Source organism: Chelonoidis abingdonii, chromosome 11 (assembly GCF_003597395.2).
Source record: "Chelonoidis abingdonii isolate Lonesome George chromosome 11, CheloAbing_2.0, whole genome shotgun sequence".
In the NCBI taxonomy this organism is placed as follows: Eukaryota; Metazoa; Chordata; order Testudines; family Testudinidae; genus Chelonoidis; species Chelonoidis abingdonii.
Window position 1 is genome coordinate 35,653,677 of NC_133779.1, and position 27,032 is coordinate 35,680,708.

The 27,032-nt window shown below is 48.0% G+C and overlaps 1 protein-coding gene and 2 non-coding genes across 7 annotated transcripts; 1 reads left to right on the forward strand and 2 right to left on the reverse strand.

Annotated features, from left to right (window-relative positions):
- Positions 1–380: 380 nt before the first annotated feature.
- DPP9 (dipeptidyl peptidase 9) lies at positions 381–25,438 on the reverse strand. Of its 5 annotated transcripts, none has more exons than XM_032773315.2 (21): positions 25,236–25,438; positions 23,570–23,659; positions 19,565–19,818; positions 15,857–15,969; positions 14,561–14,734; positions 14,177–14,345; positions 13,892–14,005; positions 13,499–13,627; positions 12,946–13,007; positions 12,476–12,576; positions 10,398–10,575; positions 9,386–9,551; positions 9,158–9,237; positions 7,261–7,413; positions 6,657–6,792; positions 5,711–5,856; positions 5,162–5,308; positions 4,848–5,000; positions 3,999–4,141; positions 3,198–3,309; positions 381–1,678 (listed from the first exon to the last, which is right to left on the reverse strand). In XM_032773315.2, the coding sequence occupies exons 2-21, from the start codon at positions 23,623–23,625 to the stop codon at positions 1,586–1,588; spliced, it is 2,679 nt and encodes an 892-aa protein (XP_032629206.1). In that variant the 5' UTR covers positions 23,626–23,659; positions 25,236–25,438; the 3' UTR covers positions 381–1,585. The 5 variants fall into 5 exon arrangements, with proteins under 5 accessions (XP_032629206.1, XP_032629128.1, XP_074926980.1 ...); XM_032773237.2 differs by having other exon boundaries at positions 9,158–9,234; positions 14,561–14,770; positions 25,236–25,370; XM_075070879.1 differs by having other exon boundaries at positions 9,158–9,234; positions 25,236–25,369.
- A 355-nt stretch (positions 25,439–25,793) lies between these two features.
- Positions 25,794–25,865, forward strand: TRNAG-UCC (transfer RNA glycine (anticodon UCC)). Its single transcript has one exon. It is a non-coding gene; the product is annotated as a tRNA-Gly (tRNA).
- A 241-nt stretch (positions 25,866–26,106) lies between these two features.
- Positions 26,107–26,179, reverse strand: TRNAV-CAC (transfer RNA valine (anticodon CAC)). The gene has a single exon. It is a non-coding gene; the product is annotated as a tRNA-Val (tRNA).
- Between the last annotated feature and the right edge of the window lie 853 nt (positions 26,180–27,032).

Below are 27,032 nucleotides of genomic sequence, written 5' to 3' on the forward strand. Positions count from 1 at the left end.
TGGCCTGCTGTGCAGAGCTGCAAGCCTGTTCAACCCCCACAGTGATCAATGGGAGCTGCTGATTGTTCAGCTCCTCTTGAAGAGTCAGGCCACTTCAATACGGAACTGAGGCCAACCTTTTCCAACCTGGCCTCCCCCAGAGACGCACTCAGCCGGGGGCAGACCTACAATCCAAGAGTCCCAGCTGTCCGCAGTTTCAACCACTAGCTCACAGTTCTCCTGAGGAATGCTGTAGGGGCGTAATACATTCCCAATGCTCATCAACAAAACTGAGCCTTTGGCGCTCACCCCGCCAGCAGTGTCGGCCACGGCAGGCAAGGGACTGCTTCCCTCCCCAAGCTTCGCCAGACAGTCTGAAGACCAGTGAGAGCACGGCTGGGTCTGCTTCCAATATTTTAATGAGTCGCTACATCGTACACTCATAATTATAAAAGAATAAGAATCCATAAAAATATTTTCTTTTCATAATACGCACTTAAAATACTCGAGGGCAAGTTGATGTGGTTCATTAGGGTGGGTTTCTTTTTTTCTTTGCCCCTGGCAGAACCCTTGGCTTGGGGGGTGGATGCGACCCTGAGGTGCAATTGCTCGATCCCCCCCTCCCTGGAACTGCAGTTCCTGTTAAGTAGGAAAATAAAAACCAGAAGAGAGTGTTCACCAAATAGATGCGCGAGGGAAACAGTCACTGACCCGCAGAGAACTGAAGCACAGCCAATTTCAGTGCACGTCTGAAAGCTCAGGGCATGGGTGAGGAGAGAAAGGCAGGGTTGGGACACAGCACAAAGAAGGGTAGAGGGGCAGGAAGGAGAGATAATGGGGGGGAATTAGTTGCATAAATATCCATTGTGTGTGGCAAAATCCAGCTGCTGCTGCGGTTTCTGTAGAGGCGAGTGCTGACCTGCTTCAGCTGCCATGCTCTCTGTTGGCTCGGTTCTGCCCACGAGCAGCAAGCGGAGAAAGGTGCCCGAGGATGCTAACTGTCGCCAACCCCAGCTGCCTCTCCCAATCTGCTATGCAAAATTAATTAAAAAACGACTAGTGTTGCATGCTTCTACAGAGCTCTTCTCAGATCCCAGCGCTCAGACGCTCATCACGTACGGGCCAGGACGCAGCAGCAGTGATCAGATCCCACAGGACGCAGCAGTGGATCACCCTCTCCCCTCCTGGCTTAAGGCAGCTTGCTGATTTGGCTCATCCATCTCCAGCACAGGCACGGAGTTCTTGCAGGTGAGTGGAGGTGCAGTGGAGGGAAAAAGGAAAGAGGCAGACCTCAGCCTCTGGAGACACTCCACTGATTTCCCAGCATAGAGGAAGTAGCAGCAAAAAAAGCATTAACAGCCAGGCCAGAGAGTAGAGCACTGAGCAGGGCTGAGCTCCAGCTGGAAAGTGAAGGAAGGTGGCACTGTCCAGAGGAAACAGGAGGGGTGACTCCCACCCTCTCCCTCGTTGGAGGCAGCACCCCTGCTTGCGGGTGGGCACTCAGTGATTTGTGCACTGGATGGAGGCGGCTTTTGGGCTGGGGTGGGCAGCGGCAGGAGGCAGAGTTGAGCTGTCAGTGTCCAACAGTTTGCAGAGGCCTGTGCGCTCAGAGGTATTCTTGTAGAAAGTGCAGCAGTGTGATTTCATAATGCTCTCCGGACTCGGGGCACCGAATACTGTGTCTCTCGTTGGGGTAGATCTGCGCAGAAGCAAAAGGGATGGCCCTTAACTAGGAATAATTGATAGAATCATAGAATCTCAGGGTTGGAAGGGACCTCAGGAGGTATCTAGTCCAACCCCCTGCTCAAAGCAGGACCAACCCCAACTAGATCATCCTAGCCACGGCTTTGTCAAGCCGGGCCTTAAAAACCTCTAAGGAAGGAGATTCCATCACCTTCCTAGGGAACCCATTCCAGTGCTTCACCACTCTGAGTGAAAAAGTTTTTCCCTCATATCCAACCTAAACCTCCCCCACCGCAACTTGAGACCATTGCTCCTTGTTCAGTCATTTGGTACCACTGAGAACAGTCTACATTCATCCTCTGTGGAACCCCCTTTCAGGTAGTTGAAAGCAGCTATCAAATCCCCCCTCATTCCTCTTTTGCAGACTAAATAATCGCAGTTCCTTCAGCCTCTCCTCATAAGTCATGTGCTCCAGCCCCCTAATCATTTTTGTTGCCCTCTGCTGGACTCTCTCCAATTTTTCCACATCCTTCTTGTAGTGTGGGGCCCAAAACTGGACACAGTACTCCAGATGAGGCCTCACCAATGTCTAATAGAGGTGAATGATCACGTCCCTCGATCTGCTGGCAATGCCCCTACTTATACAGCCCAAAATGCCATTAGCCTTCTTGGCAACAAGGGCATACTGCTGACTCATCTCCAGCTTCTCATCCTCTGTAACCCCTAGGTCCTTTTCTGCAGAATTGCTGCCTAGCCATTCGGTCCCTAGTCTGTAGCAGTGCATGGGATTCTTCTGTCCTAAGTGCAGGACTCTGCACTTGTCCTTGATGAACCTCAGATTTCTTTTGGCCCAATCCTCTAGTTAGTCTAGGTCCCTCTGTAGCCTATCCCTACCCTCCAGGGTATCTACTTCTCCCCCGCAACTTAGTGTCATCTGCAAACTTGCTGAGGGTGCAGTCCACACCAGCCTCCAGATCATTAATGAAGATATTGAACAAAACTGGCCCCACGACCTACCCTTGGGGCACTCCACTTGACACCGGCTACCAACTAGACACGGAGCCATTCTCTTCCGTTAGCCTGCCTCTCGGTTCAGAAGGTGGAGTCCATTTTAGGGGAGCAAATAACGGTTCGGAGACAGCGACCCCAGCGCTCCATTACGGTGGCAGGCTATCTGCGAGCCAAAGGCCTGAGAAGCCCACTCAGTGGCTACTACCAGAGGACAGAGGCCACCTGGGGAAATGAGATTCCCAGCCGCAGAGTGCAGGGGAAGGACAAACACCAGCCCAGAGGGTGAGTCCAGATTCCAAACTACTGCTCAGAATTGGAACACGCAGTACATCAAGCAGTGACAGAGTGCCACCTACTGGCCAGTCCCACAGGAGGTCACAGGAGAGAACTCGTTGCTTCTCCAGGTGAAAGAGCATCCACATTGCACTCATATTTCCCTGGGGGGGGTGGGGGGGTGGAGGAGGGGAGTTTTCCACTGCCTCCAGGCTAAAGAGACCTTCCCACCTCACTCCAGTCCCTCCTACCTGCAGCTGGTAAGGCTTTCCAGCCCGGATTAGCTGGGAGACCAGAAAGTTGGTGTGAAAAAAGTGCACATTTTCATCCAGAAACCCATGGAGGATCAGCAAGCGGTTTGGCCTGGAGATGGGACAGGATGAGAATCAGAGCAAAGCCCTGCAGGAGCCCTGAGTGGGGAGCTGCCAGCCAGCCCCTAGCCCACTTGGCATGGCGCAGTGCCACAGGCTTGGAGCCCTGCCTCTTCCCTGTGGGTGAGCACAATGCCACCCCGGCTCGCTGCAGAGGGCAGTGATGAACCAAGCAGATAAGGCTACATGGGGCCTGGACCTACCCAAACCAACCTTCAGGGCCCTCCAGACAGACGTTCTCCAAGCCGAACAGTCTGTTCCCCAACTAGACCCTCTAGCTAGACTCCCTGGTCATCTTATTCCTGCATCTGGATCTTCCTTCCAAGTAAGGCAGCTCCGCTCAGCCCAGCAGGAAGGTGACTGGCAGCAACCAGATGTGTCCTGCTCTGGCCAGGACTCCTCTCTGCGGGACTTGGACTTCACTGGTGCTAACTGGCAGCCAGTGTACCTGACATGGTATTGACTGGCCAGTGCTGGCTGAGCCAAGTTTCAGGAACCAGGGAGGAGACCCCAAGGCACAATCAACAAAACCAGGAAGAGTTATTCTTGTGAGCTTTTTAATACCGTCAGCACCCCCCATACACACACCAGGAAGCATTACAGCTTCTCGACCACTCTTCACAGGGCAAGTGCCCAGAGGGTGGGTTTCCAGTTATAAGCATCCAACCCCACAGGACTCACTCATTGGGAAGTTTTTCTACATGCAGCGCCACAGAGCCGGCCTCATAACCTTGCTGGTTGTTCTCTGGGACATCCATGTACCTCTCGGTGTATCCAGTATCGTATGCCATCCACACCGTGACAGGGGCACCTGCTATAGCAACCTGCCAAACAGGTATGGGGGGTGTAATTTTTCCTTTTCTAGGACATTTTGGGGGGAAGGGGGTATCTGTTTCTGTAAGTGGTGATTCTCCCCTGCCAACCCTGGTCATTTGCACCAGAGTATCCCACAACCAGGGAGTCAGGGACTTAGAGGTCTGGATGGTTGGTGAATTTCTTCCTCCATTTGTTATTTTCCTTTCAATTCAAGAATTAAAATCACTACTCCAGTGCTGGCAGTAACAGTCTCGTGGGAAGCTATGCTACAGCCAGAGTCGCTGGGGGATGCAAAGTCATTAAACCTCTTTGGGGCGGGGACTGTCTTTGTGCAGCACCTGGCACAATGGGGTCCTGACCCAGGACTGGGGCTCTTAGATTAAAGAAACAATCTGCTGACTCAGAATACTTTAGTGTCTCCTTCTGCACCGTGCCTAAACCCCACCTGCCTGAGTCCCCGCATGCCACGCCTGGTCTGAAACCCAGAGCATACGTGTGATGCAGCCTGACCTGCCTGATTCTGAGGAGGAGCTCTGGCATGCTAGCAGCAGGGACTTTTCACACTTCACCACAGTCTGGGTCCACAAGCCACCAAGGGCAGCAAAGAGTAAAGGCCACTGACAGGTGCAGAGCCCTGGTCCTCCCTGCCCGGGATTATTCCTCCCAGACACAGCAGGGACTTCGAGAAGGACACCCGACCCTCGCCAGACTCACCTTGAATACATGGGGTTTACAGATAAGGCCCATGAGGGAGAGGAAGCCCCCGTAAGACCAGCCATGTATGGCTACCCGACTCAAGTCGATGAACCCGTATTTTTCTGCTACGTAATGTAAACCTTCCACCTGGTCCTCTATCTCCACCTGACCCTAGGAGGAGGCAACAGGAAGGTATAAGGTCAGTTTGTCTCCTCCCTTGTAACTGAAGAGACATCGAACAAGGCAGTGAGGGAAACAGAGCAGCCTGACTGTGTGTAAGAGACAGGAAGAGGGAAGGAAGTGAAAGGAGACACCGTAAAACAGGATATTACCATCTGGTTTTTAAGGGCCCCTTCGAATTTGAGTCCTCGCTGGCAAGAGCCCCTTCCATCAATCACCACCACAGCATAGCCGAGAGATGCTAGTGTGTTGAGCCGTAGGTACTTAATACCTTTGAAGGAGTTATTCACTAACTGCACCTAGAACAGGAGAAAGGACAAGGCACGTGGAACGTTCCCCCAGGGAAACCTTTAGCCTTTCAGCCCTACACACGCCTCACCAACCATAGCAACTGAGAATGGCTGGGCTCTGTACTAGCAGGAAGCTAGTCTTGGCCATTCCCAAATTCCATCAGGTTCTGAGCTGGGCAGCCAAGTTTCCCAGATGGGCAAAAGCCATTAACTAGGGAAGTTATGCAATTCTGGATTAAATGAGAGAAGCCATCTGCAGTTCACCAAAGGGGGTTTACAATACTCCAGGCAAAGCTGTCCAATTCCAATCATGCACAGCTGAGCTATGGAGAGCTCTGTCCTGGATGGCACCACCAGCTCAAGGAGGAGAGCCAAGGTCAGTTGTTGTCCTGGCCGTGGCTGGGTCGTTACCTGAGGGCCGCCATAGACGAACAGCACCGTGGGGTGCTTCTTTCCAGGCTGGATGTTATGAGGTTTGTAGACCATTCCGTAGAGCTCCACATCCGACTGGGTATGGAAGTGGAAGATTTCGGGGGGGATGTAATCTGCAGGACAGCCTGTGGGAACCATTCAGACACTAGCTACCAAGCTAAGGACAACATGCTTTCATCATCCTCCCCAGCCCAAAAACCAGGGGAGTTGAACCTTTGCCCAACGTGCCCCAGACCAGGGGACCCTCCCCATCTTCCTTTTCTGGATGAACAGACTGTCCCAGATCTTAGCAAAACCTCCTTTACAAGAGCCCCTGGAAACTGACCACCCGCAGCGCAGGGACAACCCATTACAAAACTTCACCAAGTTGTGCACTAAGCCCCTCGTACTGTGCACAACCCACTAACTCCAGTGTGACCCTGTAAGGGGAGAGGAGGATGGGGTGGAGGGAGAAAGCCTTCCCAGCAGGGTGCAACAGCTGCTGTGAGCTGAAAATAATTCTTTATGGGCACCAAACGCAGGAGAACAGGAGGAGCCAGCAGCTACATACATTCCTTGGATGAAGCAGTCAGTGGATCCCCACCCATCCCGTCTCTGCAGACCATCACAGTCAAGAACCCCCGGTTAACATGCAGCCATTAACCTGGCACCCTGTAAGGAGTGTGACAACTTCTGCAAGGGGTGGGTAATACCAGTGCATAGCATTAGGGCCCTCTGGCCTCAAAGCCCAGTTTGTGCCAAGCAACCCACTGACGAGATCTGTCTCCAAGGATTTCACAACTTCACCATGGCAAGGTGGAAATCAGCCAGGGCATTTGCCATCTAATGGTCTTTGCCTCTCCCCTTCCATCATGTTCAGTTACTGGTATCAGTGATGCTCTCCTGGCTAGGTCGCCTGGCACAGAGGGGATCAGGACAGACTTACTGGCTGCTTCCATCATGCTGGCCCAGAACTTGGGCTGTTTGTGGAGCGGGTCGTCAGCTGAGCCGTTCAGTTTGTAGACGTGCACGCAGGGCGGGGTGCTGACGCTGCTGTAGTGGCTGATGAACATGTCAAAGTTCTACAGGCAAGAAACAATTGATGGGGGTTAAGTGAAGATGGTAATTCCCTCAGGCCACTTTAGTGGGGATCTGTATCCCTATCAGGACCTTGAGAACTAGCCAATGTTTATTCCCCCCCGCCCCAAGCCCCCCTATGCCTTCATGGTTCAGTCACCATCCTGCCACATGAGCCAGCCAGGACTCCTCTCTGGGGCATGTTAACATCACACTCCTCCTTCAGAGGAGTAAGTCCATCATGGAGCCTTCCAAATGAGCACCAACACGGACCTCTACTTCCCATGATGGCATCTACGGAGTCCCATCAGGAGATCATGGTAGGCACTGGATCACTCCCATCAGAGTCCAGCAGAGCAGTCACAAGCAGCCATGGCATCTAAGGCAGACCTCATGGATCATTACTAGCCAGGACTCATACTAGCCAGAAGATAAGGAGCCTACGTGGTATCCTATGGACAAGGCAAACAGACCTGGCTCATAGAGCAGCTGTGAGAGAAGCCCAGGGTGGTGAGCCGTACAATCTCGCCTGGGGAGTCGTAATTGACCACATAGAGGTGGTGCTCCAACGGGGTGTCCTTCGTGCCTTGGAAGTACACCAGCTTCGTCTCCTCATTCACCCAGATCTGCCAAGAGAACAGAGGGCTCGGTGTCAAAGGAAAACAGCTGACTGCTCCCTGCCCCACTGCAATGATCTGTCACCAGGCAAAGTCAGGGACAGTACTTGGTCCTGCTAGTGAAGGCAGGGGACTAGACTCAGTGACCTTTCAAGGTCCCTTCCAGTTCTATGAGATAGGTATATCTCCATATATAAAGTCAGCTTAAATCAAAACATCACAGCGGTACAGGGTGCTTGTGGTATTAGTGATTAGTGCGCACAGTCTGTTGATCTGATAAGTTACAGAATATACACTGTGCTTCTAGAAGACAGGATAAAGCCCAGTCCTTTGCACCGGAGGAGACAGCCAGCTGGCCAGGAGAGCCTCCCTGTGCCTATGTGCTAAAGAGCAAAGCCAGGAAAAAAGGATATCCTGGCTCTCTTCATTCTGCCTGAAACCCTGTTTAAGCACAGATGCATCTCCCCAGTGTTCCAGCATTGCTTCCCTGACCAGCGCGCACCTCCAACATTTCTGTCCAACCACCATGCTATACATTCATGCTCTACACTCCTTGCGGGGAGCGGAACAGCCACTACCGCAAACCCAATTCAACTGCATGTCTGTTTAATCATGGTTCCAGATCAAGCCATTTCTAAAACGCTCTAGCCAGCCAGTCTGGATGAGGTCTCACTGCATTAGAGTTGTAACGCTAGACTAGACTAGGGCTTTTAAACATAGTTCTAGCAGAGCTTAGCTCCATTCACAATAGCTAGCTGGCCCGTTTTAGAAACTTCACGGGGAACTTAAGGTTTCTGAATCCTGAATGCTATTCCTAGCCCAGCCTAGTTGGAGTCTGCAGCAGAGTTTGGCCAGCATGGTGCTCCGAGGGGGTGGGTGGGAGGGAACCATCTACATTAGCCAGGAAGACAGGGATAGAACCCTGCAGAGCGACAAATGCATTGAAATAATTGCTGCCAGTACAATTTCAGCCATCGTGTGCACAGAACAATACTGTGGCCAAAACAAACAGCATATCCCACATGGATTCTCTGTGTGAGGGACGGAAGATTTATTCCAGAGTGGGGAAAAGCTGCTGAGACTAGCTGCATGCCCTCAAGAGTGTGAAGTGAGTGAAAATCCAAGTTAATTGGGACTCAGCAGACAGGCTCGTTATTTCAGTTGAAACCGACTGGGTCAGAGCGATTAGGTGAGGGCCATGTCATTCTTAAAGCAGAAAGGAACCGGGCCTTCCATAAGTCAGTAACAGGCTAATAAAACACCTATCTGGCTATTCTGTAGATACACAGTTCCCTCCTCTCCACCATCACACTAAATTCCCCAGCCTGTTTCTCAAAACACTCTGCAGAGGGATCAGCTAGATGGAAGCAGATAATTCCAAGCACCAGGTAACATCCCGATTCCCAAATGCCTTTTCGGGTTAAAATGCTGCAATCCAGCCCCACAATGGGTTTGCACAGAATGTCTTTGTGGCTATTAAACCTCACTCTACTCCTTTTTATGGCCTGACCCACGTGGTTTCCCAGAAGGAGCAATAAAAGACCTGATTAAAGGCAATCAGCTTTCTGTGCACCCGGCTACAGTGCTTCTGGGGGAAGCGAAGGCAGCAATAAAAAAGAAAAAACTAGAAACAAAATGAAGTCTAAATGGTTGTAGCTGGTCCCAAGAGCCTGTAGCACAAAGTACATGCCAGGATTGTGGGCAGTGAGCACAGAAGCAGAGCACTGCAAGAGAAAATAAAGGCAACCGGTACCTTGGATCCATGCCTCGCCAACACCTCCCATTCCCCACTGGTCAGGGCAACCTCCTCTTTGATAGGACATTTGAAGTCTTCTAGAAAAGAGGGAGTGCAAGGATGAGATATAGATCCCCCACCGCCAGAGTACAAGAGCCTGAGTACATTCAGAAACGCCCTCCTAATGAGGGTGAGGCAAAAAGGAGGGGGAATATTCCCCCGAGCTGGGAGGGGATTTGCTCTCACCTTCGCTAAGGACATGGGGCTGAGTCCAGTCATAGCTGCTCTGCTTTAGGATGGCTGTGACTCTGTACAAGTGACAGAAACCAGTCTTGCATTCGTTGGCTCGGATGAAGCAGAGCTCTTCTTCCTCACCCTCCAGTCGGGCAAAAGGATAAAAGATATCGTGAACCTAGCAGACAAGAGATGGACGAAAGCACCATGAGCCAGGCAGCCCCTATGCTAAGCAATGCTGGAATAACGCAGCAGAAGCACAGCTTAGGGAGCCAACACTAACCCATGTAATTTCATGGGAAATCAAAATGACAGATGGTGGGGAAAGCTGGAGCCTCACTTACCGTCACACCAAAGGACGGCCCTGCATGCGCAAAAAAACAGGTACATCAGCCTTTCCATCTGGCCCCAGGACGCAAGTGAGCCCACGAGGCCTTTCAAATGCCCATGTCCAGCAGACACACCCTCCACCTCCACCCGTCCTGTGTAATTTTTTTTAACACCAAGCTGCATCAGACTGACAGCCCTGGGGACTGAAGTCCTGTTTACCCACAGGACAAGGATAGCCCAGAGAATGCAAACTGTCCCCTCGTCCCATGTCCATCAACTACCTAAACCCTGACAGAGGAACCAATTCTAGGGCTCAGGATAGTTCATTCTTCAAGATCCCTTCACTCCTTGATCTTTCTGCCAGAACGGTCACAAACAACTCAATTAGCACCACAGCTAATGATGTTTGCAAGGAGGACAGACATCTACTAAGAGTCAAACTCACTAACTCATTGCACTCTGGCCACTCAACTGCCATGAATTGTCTTTTCCAACCTAGGCTTGAACCAGTAACCCAGAGGTGAAGGTTCTTTATTATCCCACTACCAGCCCTTTGAACAATCAAGAGTTTGACATGGGCCAGAGTAACCATGGACATTATCAGCATAGGCCAAGCTGGTTGCATGTCTCACTCAAGAGGATGGGAAAAAACCCAGAGGCCCGTTTCTAATTTGGGACAGCCCCGTGCCCTTACATTTATCCACACATCTGTGACTTCTTCATAGATCACATACGGCTGGATGTTTTCCGGCACGGCTTTGGCAAATTCAATGCGCTGCTCTTCACTTTCCGGTACTGGGATAAAGAGTGCTGGAGGCAGGAGAACTAGCTGGAGCCGTTGCTGAGGTCTGTCTAGGAACATGGCCCAGGCACTGGGGAAAAAAAGTTAGCAAAGGTGAAATGGACAGATCTCGGACATCAAGAACACAATAGCCTTTCCTCGGCTGAGGAGGGGATTTAGGCTCCTCCTCATTCCAACCTTACATCTTTATTGGAAAGACTCATACAAATTTGAATCCCAAGGCATCCATGGTATTGTACGTGGGTAACATCCAGGCAGGTTGTTTGGGAGCTTTGCTAGAACGGCGATTTACAAAGAAACTCAGTGAGCAGAGCTGCATTTTTAGAATTTAACTTTTCAGTGGGCAGTCCCTCTCCTTGGGTAGCATGGGCCACATGTTTTATCATGAGCTTCCAAAACAAAACGAGAAGCTAAAATAACCACTTTGCAGCTTCCTCGCTGCCTGGCTATGCAAGTGAGGAAAGGAACAGACCAAAGATCAGTGCAAACTGAAGGAGTTGCGCCAGTCTCAGCTCCGGGTCTCTCAAGGGAGACAGCTGATTAATCAGGAGTGGAGATCTATTGTGGTCCTCCTGACTAGAGGCAGGTCATCGTTACTTAGTTTGGACACCCCTCAGGCCTGTGTCCACAGCAGAAGAGGTTTATAAAACTGGGAAAGATGAAGGAGCAGGTTCTCCCATGAACGAAACCCTGCTGATTATGACCTGATTTCATAAACTCATGAGTACTGCCTCCCTCAATGAGCCCTAGTGCATGGCACTTGTATCATGAAGTAGACGGCTGCCTTGTGGTTCCTATGTAACGCTGAGTAAACCTAGCGCTAGGGGCATGGTGAATTGATCAAGAACGGGCCCAAAGGAAAGTGCAGCAACATGTTCCAGTTACTGATCAGCCACAGAAATTACATCTATAAATAGTCAAAACAAGTATGATCTGGACCGAAGCCTGCCAAAACCTTAGCAAGATTTTTAAGCAAAATTAAAGAGATTTTAGTAGGAAAGAATTTTTTTCAGATGCTATTTTGGGGTCCTGTAACGATTTTAAAGAAAAAAAAGCCATAGGATGTCCGAGAATCATCCAGGTTTGCGTGGGGGAAGGGGAAAAATGAACATGATGTGGTTCTTGTACTTGGAAAAGCAAATCACTGAGCCAGGACCTTCACCTCCAAGGTCTCTGGACTATTTTTCTGCTGTACTTGGAAACAAAGATATACTGTCAAAGGACAGCATGTCGGGAACCATGTAGCTAAATCTGCCAAGCACCCCTTAGAAAAATACAATACAAGAGCCCCTTCCCATCCAGCCAAACAACAAGAAGTTCCCCAATACAGATTCACTCAGTCCTTCAGGGCTGGATGTTATGACCATTACCAATTGTATAGCTATGCCAGCTGACAGACTAACGTTCCAGAAGCGTAAGCTAGGCCCCTGCAGAGACAAAGGAGTTTTCCCAATATATAGAATGCACAAAAGACTAGGTGCATTGTGGGTATTTTTCACCTTCCTCTAATGCATCTGGCATAGTCACATAGAGCAGCACGACAAATCATTGTTCCATTTAATGATGTGACCCTTTATAATGGTCTCATTTCCTATCAGGAGTGTTTTGTCCACATGCCTATGGGTTAACTGTCCTAGTCATGGAATTTTAATTGAATTCCCAGGGCAGAGAGGGTCACACTTAACACATCAATGTCATTTACACTTGTGGCAGCTTAAAACCCACAAAAGCTCAAAAATGTGAAGCCCTTCACTCTGTACTCCATTTGGTCAGTTACTGCATGTGCTATGTAAGGTTGTATTATTGCAGGGGCCGAGTTGAGCGCAGCCAAGACTTCTGGCTTTTGTGGGTTTAAAACCAGGCCTTTATGGTGAAAGGTGAGAGGCAAACTTCTTCACTGAGTGGCTGTAATAGCTCAGTAAACTGGTGGGGCGGGTGGGGGGTAGTGTGTGGTAGAAAAACCTATGTACTATTTGCCATCTCTGGTCCATCCAGCCCGTGCGATGTACTCCACTGTAGGGAACAATGTGGCAAAAGGCTGTACTAGCTCCTTGTCCTGAGCGTACACGATCTGCAACAAGAGACCGAAAAAAGAGTATTAAAAAAAAAACTAGGAAGTTCCAGCATTGTGGGCTGGTCTACAATGAAAACACATCAGCCCAGCTATGTCTCTGAGGGGTGTGAAAAACTCACATCCCTGAGAAATGTAGCTAAGCCGAACTAACACCAGGTTTAGACAGTGTTAGGTCAACAGAAAAAGAATTCTGTCGACCTAGCTACCGCCCCTCAGGGAGATGGATTACCTATGCTGACGGGAGAACCCTCCCGTTACAAGTATCAGAGGGTATTCATCCACAAAAGCTTATACTCCGATGCGTCCATTTGTCTATAAGGTGCCACAGGACCCTTTGTCACTCCTGTTGCAGTAATCACTACTTACCTTTCCCTGGCTGTCCATTTTAAACTCTGCCAGTTTTAATGAGATCTTGGGATTTTTGCTACCTGCAGAGGAAGCAGCAATGAGAGAACACACCATTATCAGATGGCAAGCGGTCTGAGCATCCCAAGCTTGCGGAGAATAAAAATCTGAACCTGATGCTATTTGGCTCTGTGTGGATATACACCTGTGGAATGGCATTGCTGGTGTGGAAATAAGAGATTCCATGTGTGGAGAAGTATGCCTGCCCATGTGAATGAATGCATGGGCAAGCATTCCCAGCATGGAGAAGGTGTGATTCCAAGTGTATTCAGCAATGTGGCAAAGGGATACCCTCCATCTCCTAACAACAATCCCTTTATTTAAGTTGGACTTAGCTGTCCTTCCTGCAATGAACTTTGTGCTGACAGATTCAGAGACTGTCCTGAACATTTATGGACCTTCCCCTAAATCCTGGTAAGTATCTAGATTAATAATGCAGAGTCTATAGCACAGATGATGCTTCAGCCTGCATGAGGCAGCAGCTGCATTAGTCACTCCCCTGCACCTCACTGACCTGTCCTAGGGTACCGATAGGAATCCGTTTTTCTCTCCTCCAGGGCAGGTGAAGGAACATGAATTATCTCCACTTCTGACTCGTCCACTTCCTCATACAAGATCCACAGCGTTTTCCAACCCTCTGAACCTAGGACAAGACAAGGTTGGTCTGTTTGCCGTCACGCAGTTTCCCTGTGTCGGCCTGCCAGGACCACCACAGCAGCACATACTGGGCCTAATGGTTTTCCACATCTCCCTTGGGTCATGCCAACCTACTAACTATTCACACAAATATTTACCAGTACACAGTGCACATCCCATAATGAATGGCCTGGAACTCAGCACCTTAAAAGGGCCAGTAATTACGGTACCAATGAAGCTTGGTCTCTCCAGGACTAAGCAGAACACTCACCTTCTAGGGTGGCTGTGGGGCACCACCAGTACCCTGTGAACCGATCAAACTCCTCCTGGATGACAAAAGTGGCTACACCTGCCGATTTGGGGTCATCTAACACATTGGATAAACCTGCAGAGGAAAGAGAGCAGAGAGCAGTTGAAGTTAATGGAAAGAGTGATCCAGAAAGGGAAGGGGGACTTAGATGGAAAAGAAAACAGAAGAGCAGAGGAGTAAATCCTTCTGGTCAGACTCTTGCAAGAGGTGATTCGCCTCCAGATGTGAAGGAGCAGTTCCGGTTACCTTTATGGCAATAAGTCATCCGTCTCTCCTCTCCTGTCTCAATATTCGCTACCCACAGGTCATTGTTATTGATGAATGAAAAGACAGAGGGGTCGGCAGGGCAGATCTTGGGATCCATTCGCGGTCCTGTGCACTGGGTCTTGATCTCCAGGGGCTTCATTGGAGACACCTGGGGAAATAAGGCATATGATGTTCCCCATTCTGCTTTTAGCTTCAAAGGCACAAACTTCCTGATAGATCCAGCCCACCCACAAGGAAACCAAGACCAAGAAAACAAGACTTGACGGCAGACCAGAGCCAAGGTCTGACTCAAGAGGCATTCACTATGGGAACACCACGCTGAGCTGCAGAATCCCTCAAACCTCCCACCATTAGCAGACCCACCATGAAGCCATTCTGGCCTCCATCTCGACAGTGGAAGAGACTGTTGCTGGCCTGGAAAAGAAAGAGGCCACTCTCGCAGTGGAAATCGTAGGAAGTGATTCCAAAGACCCCGAGACGCTTGCGTTCCCTCAGGAGTTCTTCTTCCCTAGAGTACATCCCATGGTGAGGAGTTGCCTGGTTGCGAACAACAGAGAGAGACAATCTGCAGGTCTGAAGGAATGGCAACACTTTATTAATGAGACCAGCTAATCCAGGAGTGGCTAGAATGTAACCCACTAGGCAAATACAGCCAGCAGTCCGACAGTACGGCCCCGCCATCTTTAGTGTGAAAGCGTGGCCCACGAAGGCTACGCACCCATGACCTTCCAATTCCAATGTCCCCATCTAGATCTGAGCCAAAGGCTTGGACCTGTAGTCTATGAATGGCACCTCCACCTTAAAACTGAGGAAGAGCTGCCGCTTGCTTATGCAAATTAGGAGCAGCCAATTCACCTAATGACATTATCCGTGTCCTCTCATATACGGCTTCCAAGTCAGACACTGCAAACAACTGCTATTCCAGGAATCCTGAGTTAGTTTCAAAGGGACTTTGAGAAGATTCAAGTGTAGTTCCAGGCACTTGAAATCTCTGCTTAACAGAAGACTGGGAAGTCAAAAGGCAGTCCCACATCTTCCAACCTCTTGTTGCTGAGGCTGGCAAATTATTAATGGTACCAGAACACCAGGCGCCTGTGAAGACATGGAGGGGGAATTTGTTTCCCTTCCTAATTCGATCTGGTTTATGTGAGTCTAATGGGTAATGTATGTTTAGAATGCAGGCAGCAGATTGATCCTTATTCCACACATTTGATAAAAGTACAAAGTTATCAAAAACAAACATGGTAATCAATGTGCAAACGGAGGGAGGGCAGGTGGGTGAGTCTGGCCAGGACAGCCAGAGCTCTGTGCTATTCTCCCAACAGTTTATGTTACTGGTTTATAACTGGAGGTAGACTACAGGCAACAGGAGACTTAGCTACAGTGTTAAACCAGTCCTTGCCCTGCCAGCTGTTGTTTCATGCTCTCACTGCCAGCCCCATGCTTGGCACACCAGCCACTCTCCTGTATTACCAGAGAAGACATCTCCCTACACAGCACTCTACCAGTGCCATGCCCCCAGCACCAAGCTCTGCTCCTTGTTCCTCCCTTACATGCCACTTCACTGAACTCCAACATACCAGCTACCACTCCAATATCCTACTGTCAGCCTGGATCCCCACACACCACCCCCGCAAAGAGTATGTTGTATCTCCTCACCTGAAAGTGATCCAGCATCTGTTTCCATGACAAGAGTAGCAGGGCCTCTTTCCGTACCTTTTTGGGAATCTCTGAGTAAAGAAGAGAATTCTCCCGGCTACCATATGGCATCCCTGTATGGAACAACACCACAAAACAATCATGGCAATTTCAGAGAAGTCAGCCAGGACTAACCCAGGAAAGGCAGATAAACAAGGCCATTTTCTTAAATATTCAGGAAGACTAGATGGCTCAGGGACTTTTTAAGAGGTGCCTTTCTCAACCTGCTCTTACACAGTCCACTTACTGCATAGGGTCCAAATGCTTTAGTTTTATTAACATGCAAATTTTTCAGCAAGACTAAGTCTTACTCAAACCTTCTCCCAGCTTTGGCTACTCCTAGGGTTCCTCTCTACAGTCTACTCAGCCGCCACCCTAGATCCTCACTCTAGAGAGCTGACCCCTGTAGCTGTTTGTGTCCGAACCAGCAGAATCTCTTAACATTCCTCCGCACAACGAAGATCTGCTAACCGGAAAAAGCGTTCTAACAAACACAGCCAGCCTGTTACAGCTTTAGGTCTTAGAGACCAGGTTCAAATGTGGCTTTGTTTAATACTGGCCAAAAGGCATTCCTAAATGCTGGCTATTCAGTGGCCATGGTAAAGTGAAGTTATTTGTGCCGGTCCAATTTCCAACATCAAAAACCTAACACAGCTGGCAACTCTGTTGGCAGTTTCAGCAGAGGCACCAAAGACAATGAATGTTTCCTTTCACCTTTACTGGTGGGGACGCTCTAGATCAAAGCTTCAGTACGCTGACAGGATGCCATGTGGGGGAAGCTTCCCATGCTACTGTTCCTGTAGCATCTATTCTGTGCAGGAAAGGAAGCCTTCAGTCTCCAAGCCTGTTAGTCTGTCACTAAATTCACTTTACAACAATTAACATTTAAATATATTTATAAGTTCTCAGGAAGCAAAGCAACTTATAAGCATACAATCTTCAGAGATGCAGGAACACTGAAACGCTGAGCATGTGGTGTTTAATATAAGCAGCATCTGCTATGATACAACACGAGAATCTATGGGAACAGCCCAGGAAAAATCTAACATGCTCAAACAGACCAGGCTGCAGTCAGGGACACAATACTACAGATGCATTCTCAAGGCCATGACTACGACCACCTGCGAATCTCAGATCAATCTATGGATATTTTTGTACTGCACTAATATTATCTATGATGACTCTCTACTGTTGGACAAGATGACCTCCTGAGGTCCCTTCCAACCCTGATATTCTATGATAAACCAGTATCTGTAAAAGAATTGTCCCCCAGTTTTCAATACTTTGTATTTTGGTCCTTAAATGAAGTAGAAAAGATGCTCAGCTCTGATATCAAAGTTTTCCAAAGGTCAAATAGAAAATATTTACTCGCTCCTCCCCCCTCCTCAATGGGCATACTCCAATAAGATCCACACTGATGCTTGGAAAGCAATACTTATGCTAAGCATGGGAAAATACTGGTATGCTGCTTTTAAGCATATTGGTGAAACGTCAACAGGCACATCTCTTAACTCAGAATCAGATTCCTCACAATACCTACCTAATGCAGTACAGATCAAATAGAATGGGCAACTCAACCCCAGCTTAATGAGGCTGTAATAGAGTAGGAAGGTTTTACCGTATAGTGTGGGAATGCCTTGAAGTTAACATATTTTGAAATCGAATTACTAGACACTGCTTTGATATAATCGGCCAACATCTAATCTGTTCCTGTGTTCCATATATCTTCTTGGGGAGGGGAGCAATGAAAATTAAACATCAAACATACGGACACATCACCTAACACTGGATACTAGAATCATCATGGTCATTCTACTGTGCAACTTCAGCTAGGAAGATGAGTTAGAAACTCCTGACACTATGAGAAAAATTACTAACATTAATCGAGACTCATAAGCCAACTACAGCAGACTCTCAGTTACAAACACCTCAGGAATGGAGGTTGTTCATAACTCTGAACAAAACACTATAGCTATAGTTTCAAAAGTTTACAACTGAACATTGACTTAACACAACTTTGAAACTTTACTATGCAGAAGAAAAATGCTGCTTTTAACCATCTTAATTTAAAGAAGAACAGAAACAGTTTCTTTGACTTGTCAAAAAAATGTAAACTTTCCCTTTATTTTTAATAGTCAGCATTTAACACAGTACTGTGCTGTATTTGCTCTGAGTTTTTTTGTCTCTGCTGCTGCCTGATTACATACTTCCAGTTCCAAATGAGGTGTGTGGTTGACCAGTCAGTTCGTAACCCTTTTGTTCATAACTCTAAAGTCCTACTGTACTTAAATATCTGGCTACCTTTTGTCACTTACACCAAAGAACCAGCACCAAAGGGATCTAATGCATCTATTCTGCTCTGACATATGGACAAACTTTATTAATAAAGAGCCATTACTGTCTATACTCTCTCACTAAGGAACCCACATGCTTCCCCGCCCCCCCCCCCCCCCATTAACACATCTGTTTAACTTGTTTGCAGGGTGCCTGTTTCACTAATTTCTCTATGAAAATGTACTGAGGACTACAATAAGTAACAGTCACAGGCACACAAGAGTTACCAGAATGGCTCATACCATTGGTCCATCAAATCCAGTATCCAAGGCTTCAAAGAAAAATGGGCCCACTGAAGGAAAACATGGTCAGTTGTGTGGAGTGTCGCACATGGGGAAAGTTCTTTACTGAGCCCTGTAATGATCAGCTTTTGCCCTGGAGCATTAAATATTTCCCTTTCACAGCCTGTAAAACTAATTATTACTGACCATAAAATTATCCAGCCCTTATAAAATCCAGCCACTGTATTTAACTGTTGCTTATTAGCTACATCATGGTTCTGCTCATAACTATAAACTGGTACAGCACAAAGATCTGCCTTCTCTCAAGTCTCCAGTAAGGAACAGAATATTTCTCTAGGAAATATCATTAATACCCAACACTTATCTAGTTATTTTTCCTCTTGTCAAAGCATTTTCAAGCACGAATTTATCCTCACAACACCCACAGCGAGGTCAGGCTCTTCCAGTTTCTTGGGCAGAACAGCAACAAGACTGTCTGATGGGTTGCTTCTATTGAAAAAAACTTGATATCACCTGGCTCATCAGTGAAATGCACTGGGCTTGCAAGCATACAATAACCATAGGGAGAGTTATCAGGTCCCTAGATAGCCAACCTGTTTAAAGAACCAAATTGTCCCCCTTTTTTTGAGGTAATACTCCAAACCCAAGTCCATGTGAGAAATTAAAAGAGGCAGTGGCACACAAAGGTTCCAAGCTGGGGCCCTATTTGGGTCAGCCACTATGTGTAAGCAGTCAGCTAGTCCTTGCCCTGAAGAGTGTCCAGTCCAAACAAAGGGGAGGAAAGAGGCAGGCTTATCTCCATTTAACACATGGGGAACTGAGGCATGGAGAGATTAAGTGACTAGCTCAAGATCATATAAGAAACATACACCAGAACCAGGAACTGAAACCAGATCTTCTGAGTCCCAATCCAGTGCTTTAACCACAAGATCATCCTTTCTTTCCCCTTCCTCTCTGGCACCGGGCTGCCTAGCGATGAATGGAGACATCAGCCAACAAAACTTACCCTCCTGACACAGAGATGGGTTTGGCTCTGCCAAGGGACTATCAAGGTGACCTACTAAGGAAAGTGGCTGGCTGAAGCCAGGCTTACCCAGATAGTAAAGGCGATGAGAATGCGGGCTGGATTCTTCTGTTTTCTGGACAAATTGGAAATCATGGGGCGCCTTGTTCACTATCATGCCTGAATACTTCCTGCTGCTGTGAATAATGTCACGCAGCCCATCCCACGAACGCTTCTCCACCTGGAACTGGGAAGGCGCGTCCTCCATCTCGACCACTTCAGTGTTGTCTGACAGCGCATCCACTGCAGTCATCCTCTCTTCCCCCTCGGAACTGGTCAAGAAACTGAGAAAGAAGGTGGGGGAGATGAATTAATATGGAGAATCAGATTAGGCACATTCCATCCGCTCACAGGGAGCTGTGAGCATTCAGCTAACTTCTAAGAACATATCATAAAGTTACCTACCCATTCATAAAGGTTACCAGTTAAACATAAACAGTACCAGATGGAAAGGAATACTCCATCTTCCATGCCCAACTTGGTAAAGGATGCTAACTGAGCCCAAGACTCATTTGCAGGACTTCTTCCAGGAAAAAAGTTAACTTATCAGTCAGGGCAGGAAAGCACCTGGCGTAGCAAGTGCTCAATCATTTGACCTAAGTGAAACATACTCCAGGCATTTAGATGGGATAGGTCCTGACTGGAAGATACCATCAATGTATGGGTGAGCACATAGAGAAACTTCGGACCTGTGGGAAATAGAAGTAAGGTCCCCTTCCTTTCCTGCAGAGACCAAATAAGCATCTCAAATCGGTTTAGTGAAGGCAGGACACCTGCCTTACTTGAAGTGCTGCTGCAACCAGGAGTAAAGTGGCACAAATGCCAAAATAAGACACCAGTGGAATTAAGTTGACTAATGGAAAGTGGTACAGGAATAATGCATATCCTGGATTCCTATTGCATAATCAGCAGGAATCCTTCATTGATTTCCCAAGTATCACATTATATAAAACCCACAACCCATCTCCCATAGTCATAAAACCTTCCAGTTCAGCCCCTCCAGCCATTAGTCACTTCTGGGATCTGCACAGTCCAACATTTGTATATGAAGCAGGATACACTACCCTTGATCAACCTTATTCCAGATGAGGCAAGGGCCCACAAGTCAGAGTAGGGACCTTATTCTCAGTGGAACCAGGGCCCAGGGAGCATAGATCCAGGTAATCCAAGAGCAAGCTAATTTGCAAGGCTCATTTTCTTCTAAATAGTGACATTTCTGTAATGGTACCCTCAAGTCACTGCAGCACTAGTCCCTTCAATTACCTATTAACCTATCTATTAGTTAGGTCCTACCTATTAACCAAGTCCTACCTATTAACATGGTATCTGAGCACCTCAATCTTGTATGTATTTACCCGTACACCCCCACCACATGAGGTAGGCCAATGCTTTTATCAAGTGCTACTTTACAAATAGGAATTGACACACTGAGGTAACCTGTGCTGGAGCAGGGAATGGAACCCTGTCCCAGGCTAACACCCTAACCGCTGGACCATCTTTCTTCATGGTCATCTTATGGGGTCAAGGCTCCTATGCTGGGTCATTTAGTTATTCATGGGTATCTGAGGATTTCAGTTTGGTGTAAAATAAATGAAACCAAAGCGGTCTCATCACCTTGACAGAATCACCATCTTGGATGTTGCATCAATATAACAATGTAGTAAATAAGGCCTATAGGAGTTTTAAAAAAAGACCCCATTCTAAACAGCCCAGAGTTAACCAAGACTTCCTTTTTAAAGCCATGTTTCTTAAATGAGTGAATGCAGCTGGCCCCTTAAGCGATCTGTCTGCATTCCAACAGGAGAACATCCTCCTATGTGCCTGTCAGACCTGAGTATTTAATTTGCATGAAATATACACCAACTCTCTGAAAATGCAGCCTCAGCACCACTTAGAACCTGAACAAGCCCTCTCCCAGTCTGATTCTGGTAGGAGTTGGGGGCGGGTGGTTAACTCATAAACCAGTGTTAGATCGCTTCATCTCAATCCACTTTATCTCACAAATGATTCTGCCAGGAAATCTCTCAGCACTGCTGGGGGACTCCCCACTAGCCTTTTCAGAATAAAGTTTTCTTTCCTACTTCTTGATCTCATTTGACAATCAATTAGACGTATTCTGTCCTACAGAATTATGCCTTTTAACGGTCAAGCACAATGACAACTCGATTGGCCTCTTAATGAATAAATACCTCTTGTTATGTCAAAAACACAAACTTCTTTTCCTTTAACCAAGAGGGAAAAGGGAAGTCTGAACAGTTCCTCCTCTAATCTGTTACCTTCTGACTTCATTCTGAGAGACTAACCTGAGATTAGGCAAGTAGAAATCCAAACCACACACACAATCTGCTGCCTGAGACCCAGTAAATGGAGTGGGCTCTGCATAACCAGCAGACCAGACCACAGTACATGAGACCAGAAAAACTGAACTAAAATACAGCTTGGCTCCATTAAGTTACAGCTACAGAGTAAAATGGCAGCTTCCAATTCCTAGGTCTCTCAGTGGTGCAGAGAACAAAATACAGTGTGGAAGCTACAGAAAGAGAATCTCAAAATAAACCTCTCCCCACTACTCCTAATATCTGTGACCCTGAAGCCAACCAACAAAACAAATCACAGCTTGAAAATTAAACATAGAAAAGTACTTTCTAATCAGCACAAGTAAAGCCAAAGTGGCAGAGACAGCAGACAATGTGATGGAATATTGGACCGAGCTTTGAGGAACTTTCTCCCAAGACTTTGCAGAGTGTCAACAATCTTGAGTCTGTTCAGTGTGGACCATGCAAGGGGAATTAAATTCAGTCTAATGTCCTTCCCCTTCAAAGCAACTAATACTGTGTTTCAAGGCAAACTGCTATCAAAAATACATCACAGAAAACACAAGGATATAAAAAAGGATAGAGCAGTGACTTGGGTACACGCCGCTCTTCCCAAATCCCACGTCAGCTTGGATCTTAAAAGTCTGCTCAGCTGATAAAACAAAATAGCTTTCATGCAGCTGAAGACATTCCAGCCTACAGCTAATTCCCACCCAATTGGTGAAGCCACTTCAAGGTTAGTGACGTGATCATTCAAACAACACTGCTCCTCACAAGAAGGGCTTTCAAGGCCAGATCAGGTTTCAGTGACCTAAGTTCAAGACAGTCCATTCACACCCAGATTTTACATACTTGCAACCACCCACTCCACAGTGACTAACCCCACAGCTAACAATTAGGTGGTAGAAAAAGGCACTCCAAAAGATCCTGGGGTTATCCCCCTTCCTGGTGAATTTTGTCTGTAGAACACACTGTGATCAAGGCCTGGTCTACACTTAACATTTAGGTTAACATAGCTACAGCACTCAAGGGTGAGAAAAATCCCCACTCCTGAGCACCACAGCTACGCCAACGTAACCCCTGGTGTAGATGCAGCTAGGTCAATGGAAGAATGCTTCTGTTGACCTAGCTACAGTCACTCGGAGAAGTGGTTTTCCCACAGCAATGGAAAAAACCCTTCCATCGCTGCAGAGTGCATCTACACAATGGGGTTAAACTGGCATAGTTACGGCACCATCGATATGCTGCTCTAGACCCTGCAGCATAGACATGGCCCAAGAGCCAAGACGATCTCAGTGGAAGCGGAACAGTCAGCCTTTAATCCTACATTCAGTATTCCTCAATGACAACACAAAAGCGTGTGAAGATGTCTTTAATCTGCCACATCTGACGAGGTTACATGGCTGCAGGTTTTGGAGAGGGGGGAAATTTAACAAAGTTAGGCTGAAGAGAAACAGCAAAGGTAGGGGAGCAAGGAGTATTAGGGTAGAAAAATGCAGACAAAGACCTTTTAAAGCCTGGAACCTAAATTCAGTAGGAAAGAGGTAATTTTCCTCAAACATTTCAAGCACTCTCGATATGATTGGACACAGGATGCCACAGGCAGAACTAACAGGTGGTTGTTTATCATGTCCATCACTCGTTCAGAATGTTGATTGTAGCCCTCTGACCACTTGGTCCCAAAGGCCACAAAGATCCTGATAGAGACCAGGAAAGTTACCTTCTCCAACTTCCTGCAGTCTCGTTTTCCAGACGAACCCTCTTTATCTTCTGCATTAACTACTCAGCGAGCCTTGGGCACGACAGGAAACTAGATGAGGAGAGAGAAAGAACAGATCTCATGTAACCGCACTTCCCCCTGGCATGGGAATGAAATACTGTAAAAGGAGTCCTCCATCCATCATGTTGCTGACACAGCCTGGGGCCTACTGAGCAGCTTCCTGGGGATATCTTTGCTTTGCAGTTCAGATCCATCCCCATTAACCCATATGGGATATTAATACCCAGATATTTTAAGAGGTGGATTTCCTATCTCCTCAGCACCAAAGCTCAGTGTGTGCAGTGAACCATGCAAGTAGTCAGCAGCTTTTTCTTCTGCCAAATTCCCAGTTAAAATCTTCTGAATGATCTCAATCTTTAATGCCCAAATTGCTGTAAAGCCCTAGATTAGAGAGAGTACTCAAGTCTGTTGCATATATTTCAGGCACCAGCTCCAGCAAGAATATAACCCCCACTTGTTTACAGAGCTGACAATTCTCTGTCTCAGCAACAGCCTGATGACTGTGACAGAATGGCCAGGGTCACTGGTGTTTACAAGATGTTATTGCTCCTTAAGACCATAAGGAGGAATGTGTCTTTAATGCAAAATCCAAGCCAAGAAAATCCTGAAAGTACTATGGGACCTCCCCCTCATCTCTCACCCACTCATAGAGCTTTGGATTGTAAATACGCCCCAGATCTACAGCACTAACAGCCTTCACTAACAGACCCCGGGGCCTGTCCAAACAACCACCACTTCTTATCCACCCAACAGTACACTCGGGGAGGCTAAGTACAGAGGCTATTTCACTTGCCCTCTCCATCAGGAAAAGCTCCAGGCAATGACGTTCCCTGACTTCAGAAAGCTCAAAGTGGGGCTAAAGACCCTGGACTGCTGCTGCATCTGCAAGCCGCACAAAGACGCTGTCACCCTCAGGCCCAACAGCCTGAAATGTTTCCCTGTGTTGTCCGGAAGCTCAGAGACCCACCTACCCCAAAACAGGCAAATCAATAAGAACTCGCACAGAAAGGAACAGGGTTTGGCACGGAGCAGCTGCCAACAGCCACTGGCAATAACAGCGAGGCGGAGAAGCCCTGCTCAAGCTCCTGTCACAGACAAGGCCACAGAAGCGGTTATTTCTCTGAAGGAGGCACCGGCTGCCAAGGCAATGCCCGGCAAAGAGGGCAGCTGGAATGCGTGTCACTGTAACCTCCACCCCCGCTGCCAAAAGGGTGAGTCGACGCTCGCCTGCGAAAATAAGGAGCGAGCACATTCCTCACCCCCCACTCCGCCCGCACCCCCAAGAGGCAGCCAGGGGGAGCAGACTCCCCGACCCCCAAGAGACTGGGGGGCGTGAGGTGCCCCACCCCGGGCGAGGGGGGCGAGGCCCTCCCATTCCTCCCGGGAAACCGGGGGAGGGGGAGCCAGTGACACAGCCCCCCCCAGGCACTGGGGGGGCTCCCCATCCTCCTGGGCAATGGGGACAGAGGCCCAGCCAGGGACACCCCGCCCCCGGGGCACAGCCCGCCCCCCCTCCGCGCCATGGGCCCCTGCGGGAGGGGGGCAGTGACCCCGCCCCTCCCTCAGTCAGAGCCCCGGCGGGGAGGGGCGTCCCCCCCGGACTCACCCCGGGGCTCGGCGTCCTCCCCCGGCCGGGGCGGCTCCTCAGCGGGGAGGGGGGGCGGGGGCGCCTTCACTCCCGCTCCATGTCCCGGACACTCAGACAGCAGCCCCGGAAGCGGGGAGGGGAAGTGGGGGAGCGGCCTGCTCAGACGCGACCTTTAACCCGGAGGCGGAAGCGCCACGGAGAGGGGAGGTTCGCGAGGAACCAGCCCGCCCCTAGGAGGGGCACCAGGGAGAAGAGCTTGGGAGGAACCACTCTCGAGGATAGGGGAGCTTGGGCGCAACCATTGTACCATGGGAAGGGGAGGGATGGAATCATTCAGCCGGGAATTTGAGGGTCCATGGAGGGAACTAAACCTAATGGGAGGAGGATGGAAGAGGCTTCTGTCCCCCTCTGGGGCCTGGGCACTCTCTAGCCCAGCCCCCCCTGTTTCCCACACAAGCGTTGGTTTAGTCCTCAGCATGCCATTCGTGGCACGACCCCCTTCCAAAGATAGCGATGGTACATTCCTAGAGTTGTGCTGTTCTCCTGTAGGGCTCTCAGAGAGGCACTGTCGCAAGCGCGTTGGTGGTATAGTGGTTAGCATAGCTGCCTTCCAAGCAGTTGACCCGGGTTCGATTCCCGGCCAACGCAGCTCAGGGTGTTAGTTTTTTAATTAATTCAAAATTAAATTTAAACAGTTGTTAATTGCTTAGTTGTAAGTAATGATCAACCTTTATTCTAATAAACAGTAGCGAATTAAGGCTGCTTACACAAGGGGGCCACAGGAATTCTCTGCAGGGTCATGGTATTTAACTTGAAATTTTATTGATTAATTAACCTTGATGTTCAATGAGCATGAAACTGAGAAAATAGAAATAAAAAGAACGCGGCTTGTTCCCGCCCGGGATCGAACCGGGGACCTTTCGCGTGTGAGGCGAACGTGATAACCGCTACACTACGGAAACCCACGAACAAAAACCCTCTTATAAGCCTTGATATCTCTTAAAAATAGCTGTATTCTGGGTTATTGCTGAAGAGTCTGAGAAATAATTAATGTTAGAAACCCAGAGGTTATTTGATATTGATTTGAAGTCACACTCAGGACAAACACCGAAGAACAAGCCAAGCAGAACTTTAAGAATAAAGTGCAATGTAAGCCCTAATTATTCTTCATTTATTAATTATGAGGTGGTTTCTTATTATTATAATAATAATGTGTTTACAGTAAGTTAAAGTTCACAAAACGAGCTGGGAAACTAGGATATAATATCAACACTCAATATTATAGATTTGTGACTGATTCCAAAATATTTTGATTATTAATATTAATTATAAATACTGGGAATCTGTGAATATAGTAAGTAAAAATTCATAAAGCCCTTTGGAGATACAAACAGCAATACAATACCTCAACCTTTGCAATGAACTCGCATGGATCCGAAATGTTAAGTACTATTAATTCATTACCGATTATTAGAAGAAATGTTGATTATTAATAACAACAAAGCAACACTATTAGCTAAGCATTATTGGAACCAATGTTGCAAAGTACTTAAGCGTGTGCGTAACTCATACAGGAGTACATACGTACATGCGTTGCTGAAAAGGCCCTTAATCGAGCAAACACTAACGTTTGTGTTTTAACTTCAAGACTGTGAATAGCCTAAATCAATTCTTTAAGCTATGCCCACACGTAATTGTTTTGCAGGATCAGGGCCTAGGGAGGAATTTAGGCATGGGTTCTAGTCTATACTATTCTATTCCATGGGTGCTTTTATTGTGGTCAGTGGGAATTATGAGCCGCAATACCTTTGAGGA

Coding starts and splice junctions, on each gene's coding strand:
- DPP9 (XM_032773171.2), bottom strand. CDS start 23,625: ATGCAGAAGATAAAGAGGGTTCGTCTGGAAAACGAGACTGCAGGAAGT. Junction 6,793..7,260: donor ACAGCTGCTCTATGAGCCAG/GTCTGTTTGCCT, acceptor TCTTGCCTGTAG/AACTTTGACATGTTCATCAG. Junction 5,857..6,656: donor CAGCATGATGGAAGCAGCCA/GTAAGTCTGTCC, acceptor TGGTTCCCACAG/GCTGTCCTGCAGATTACATC.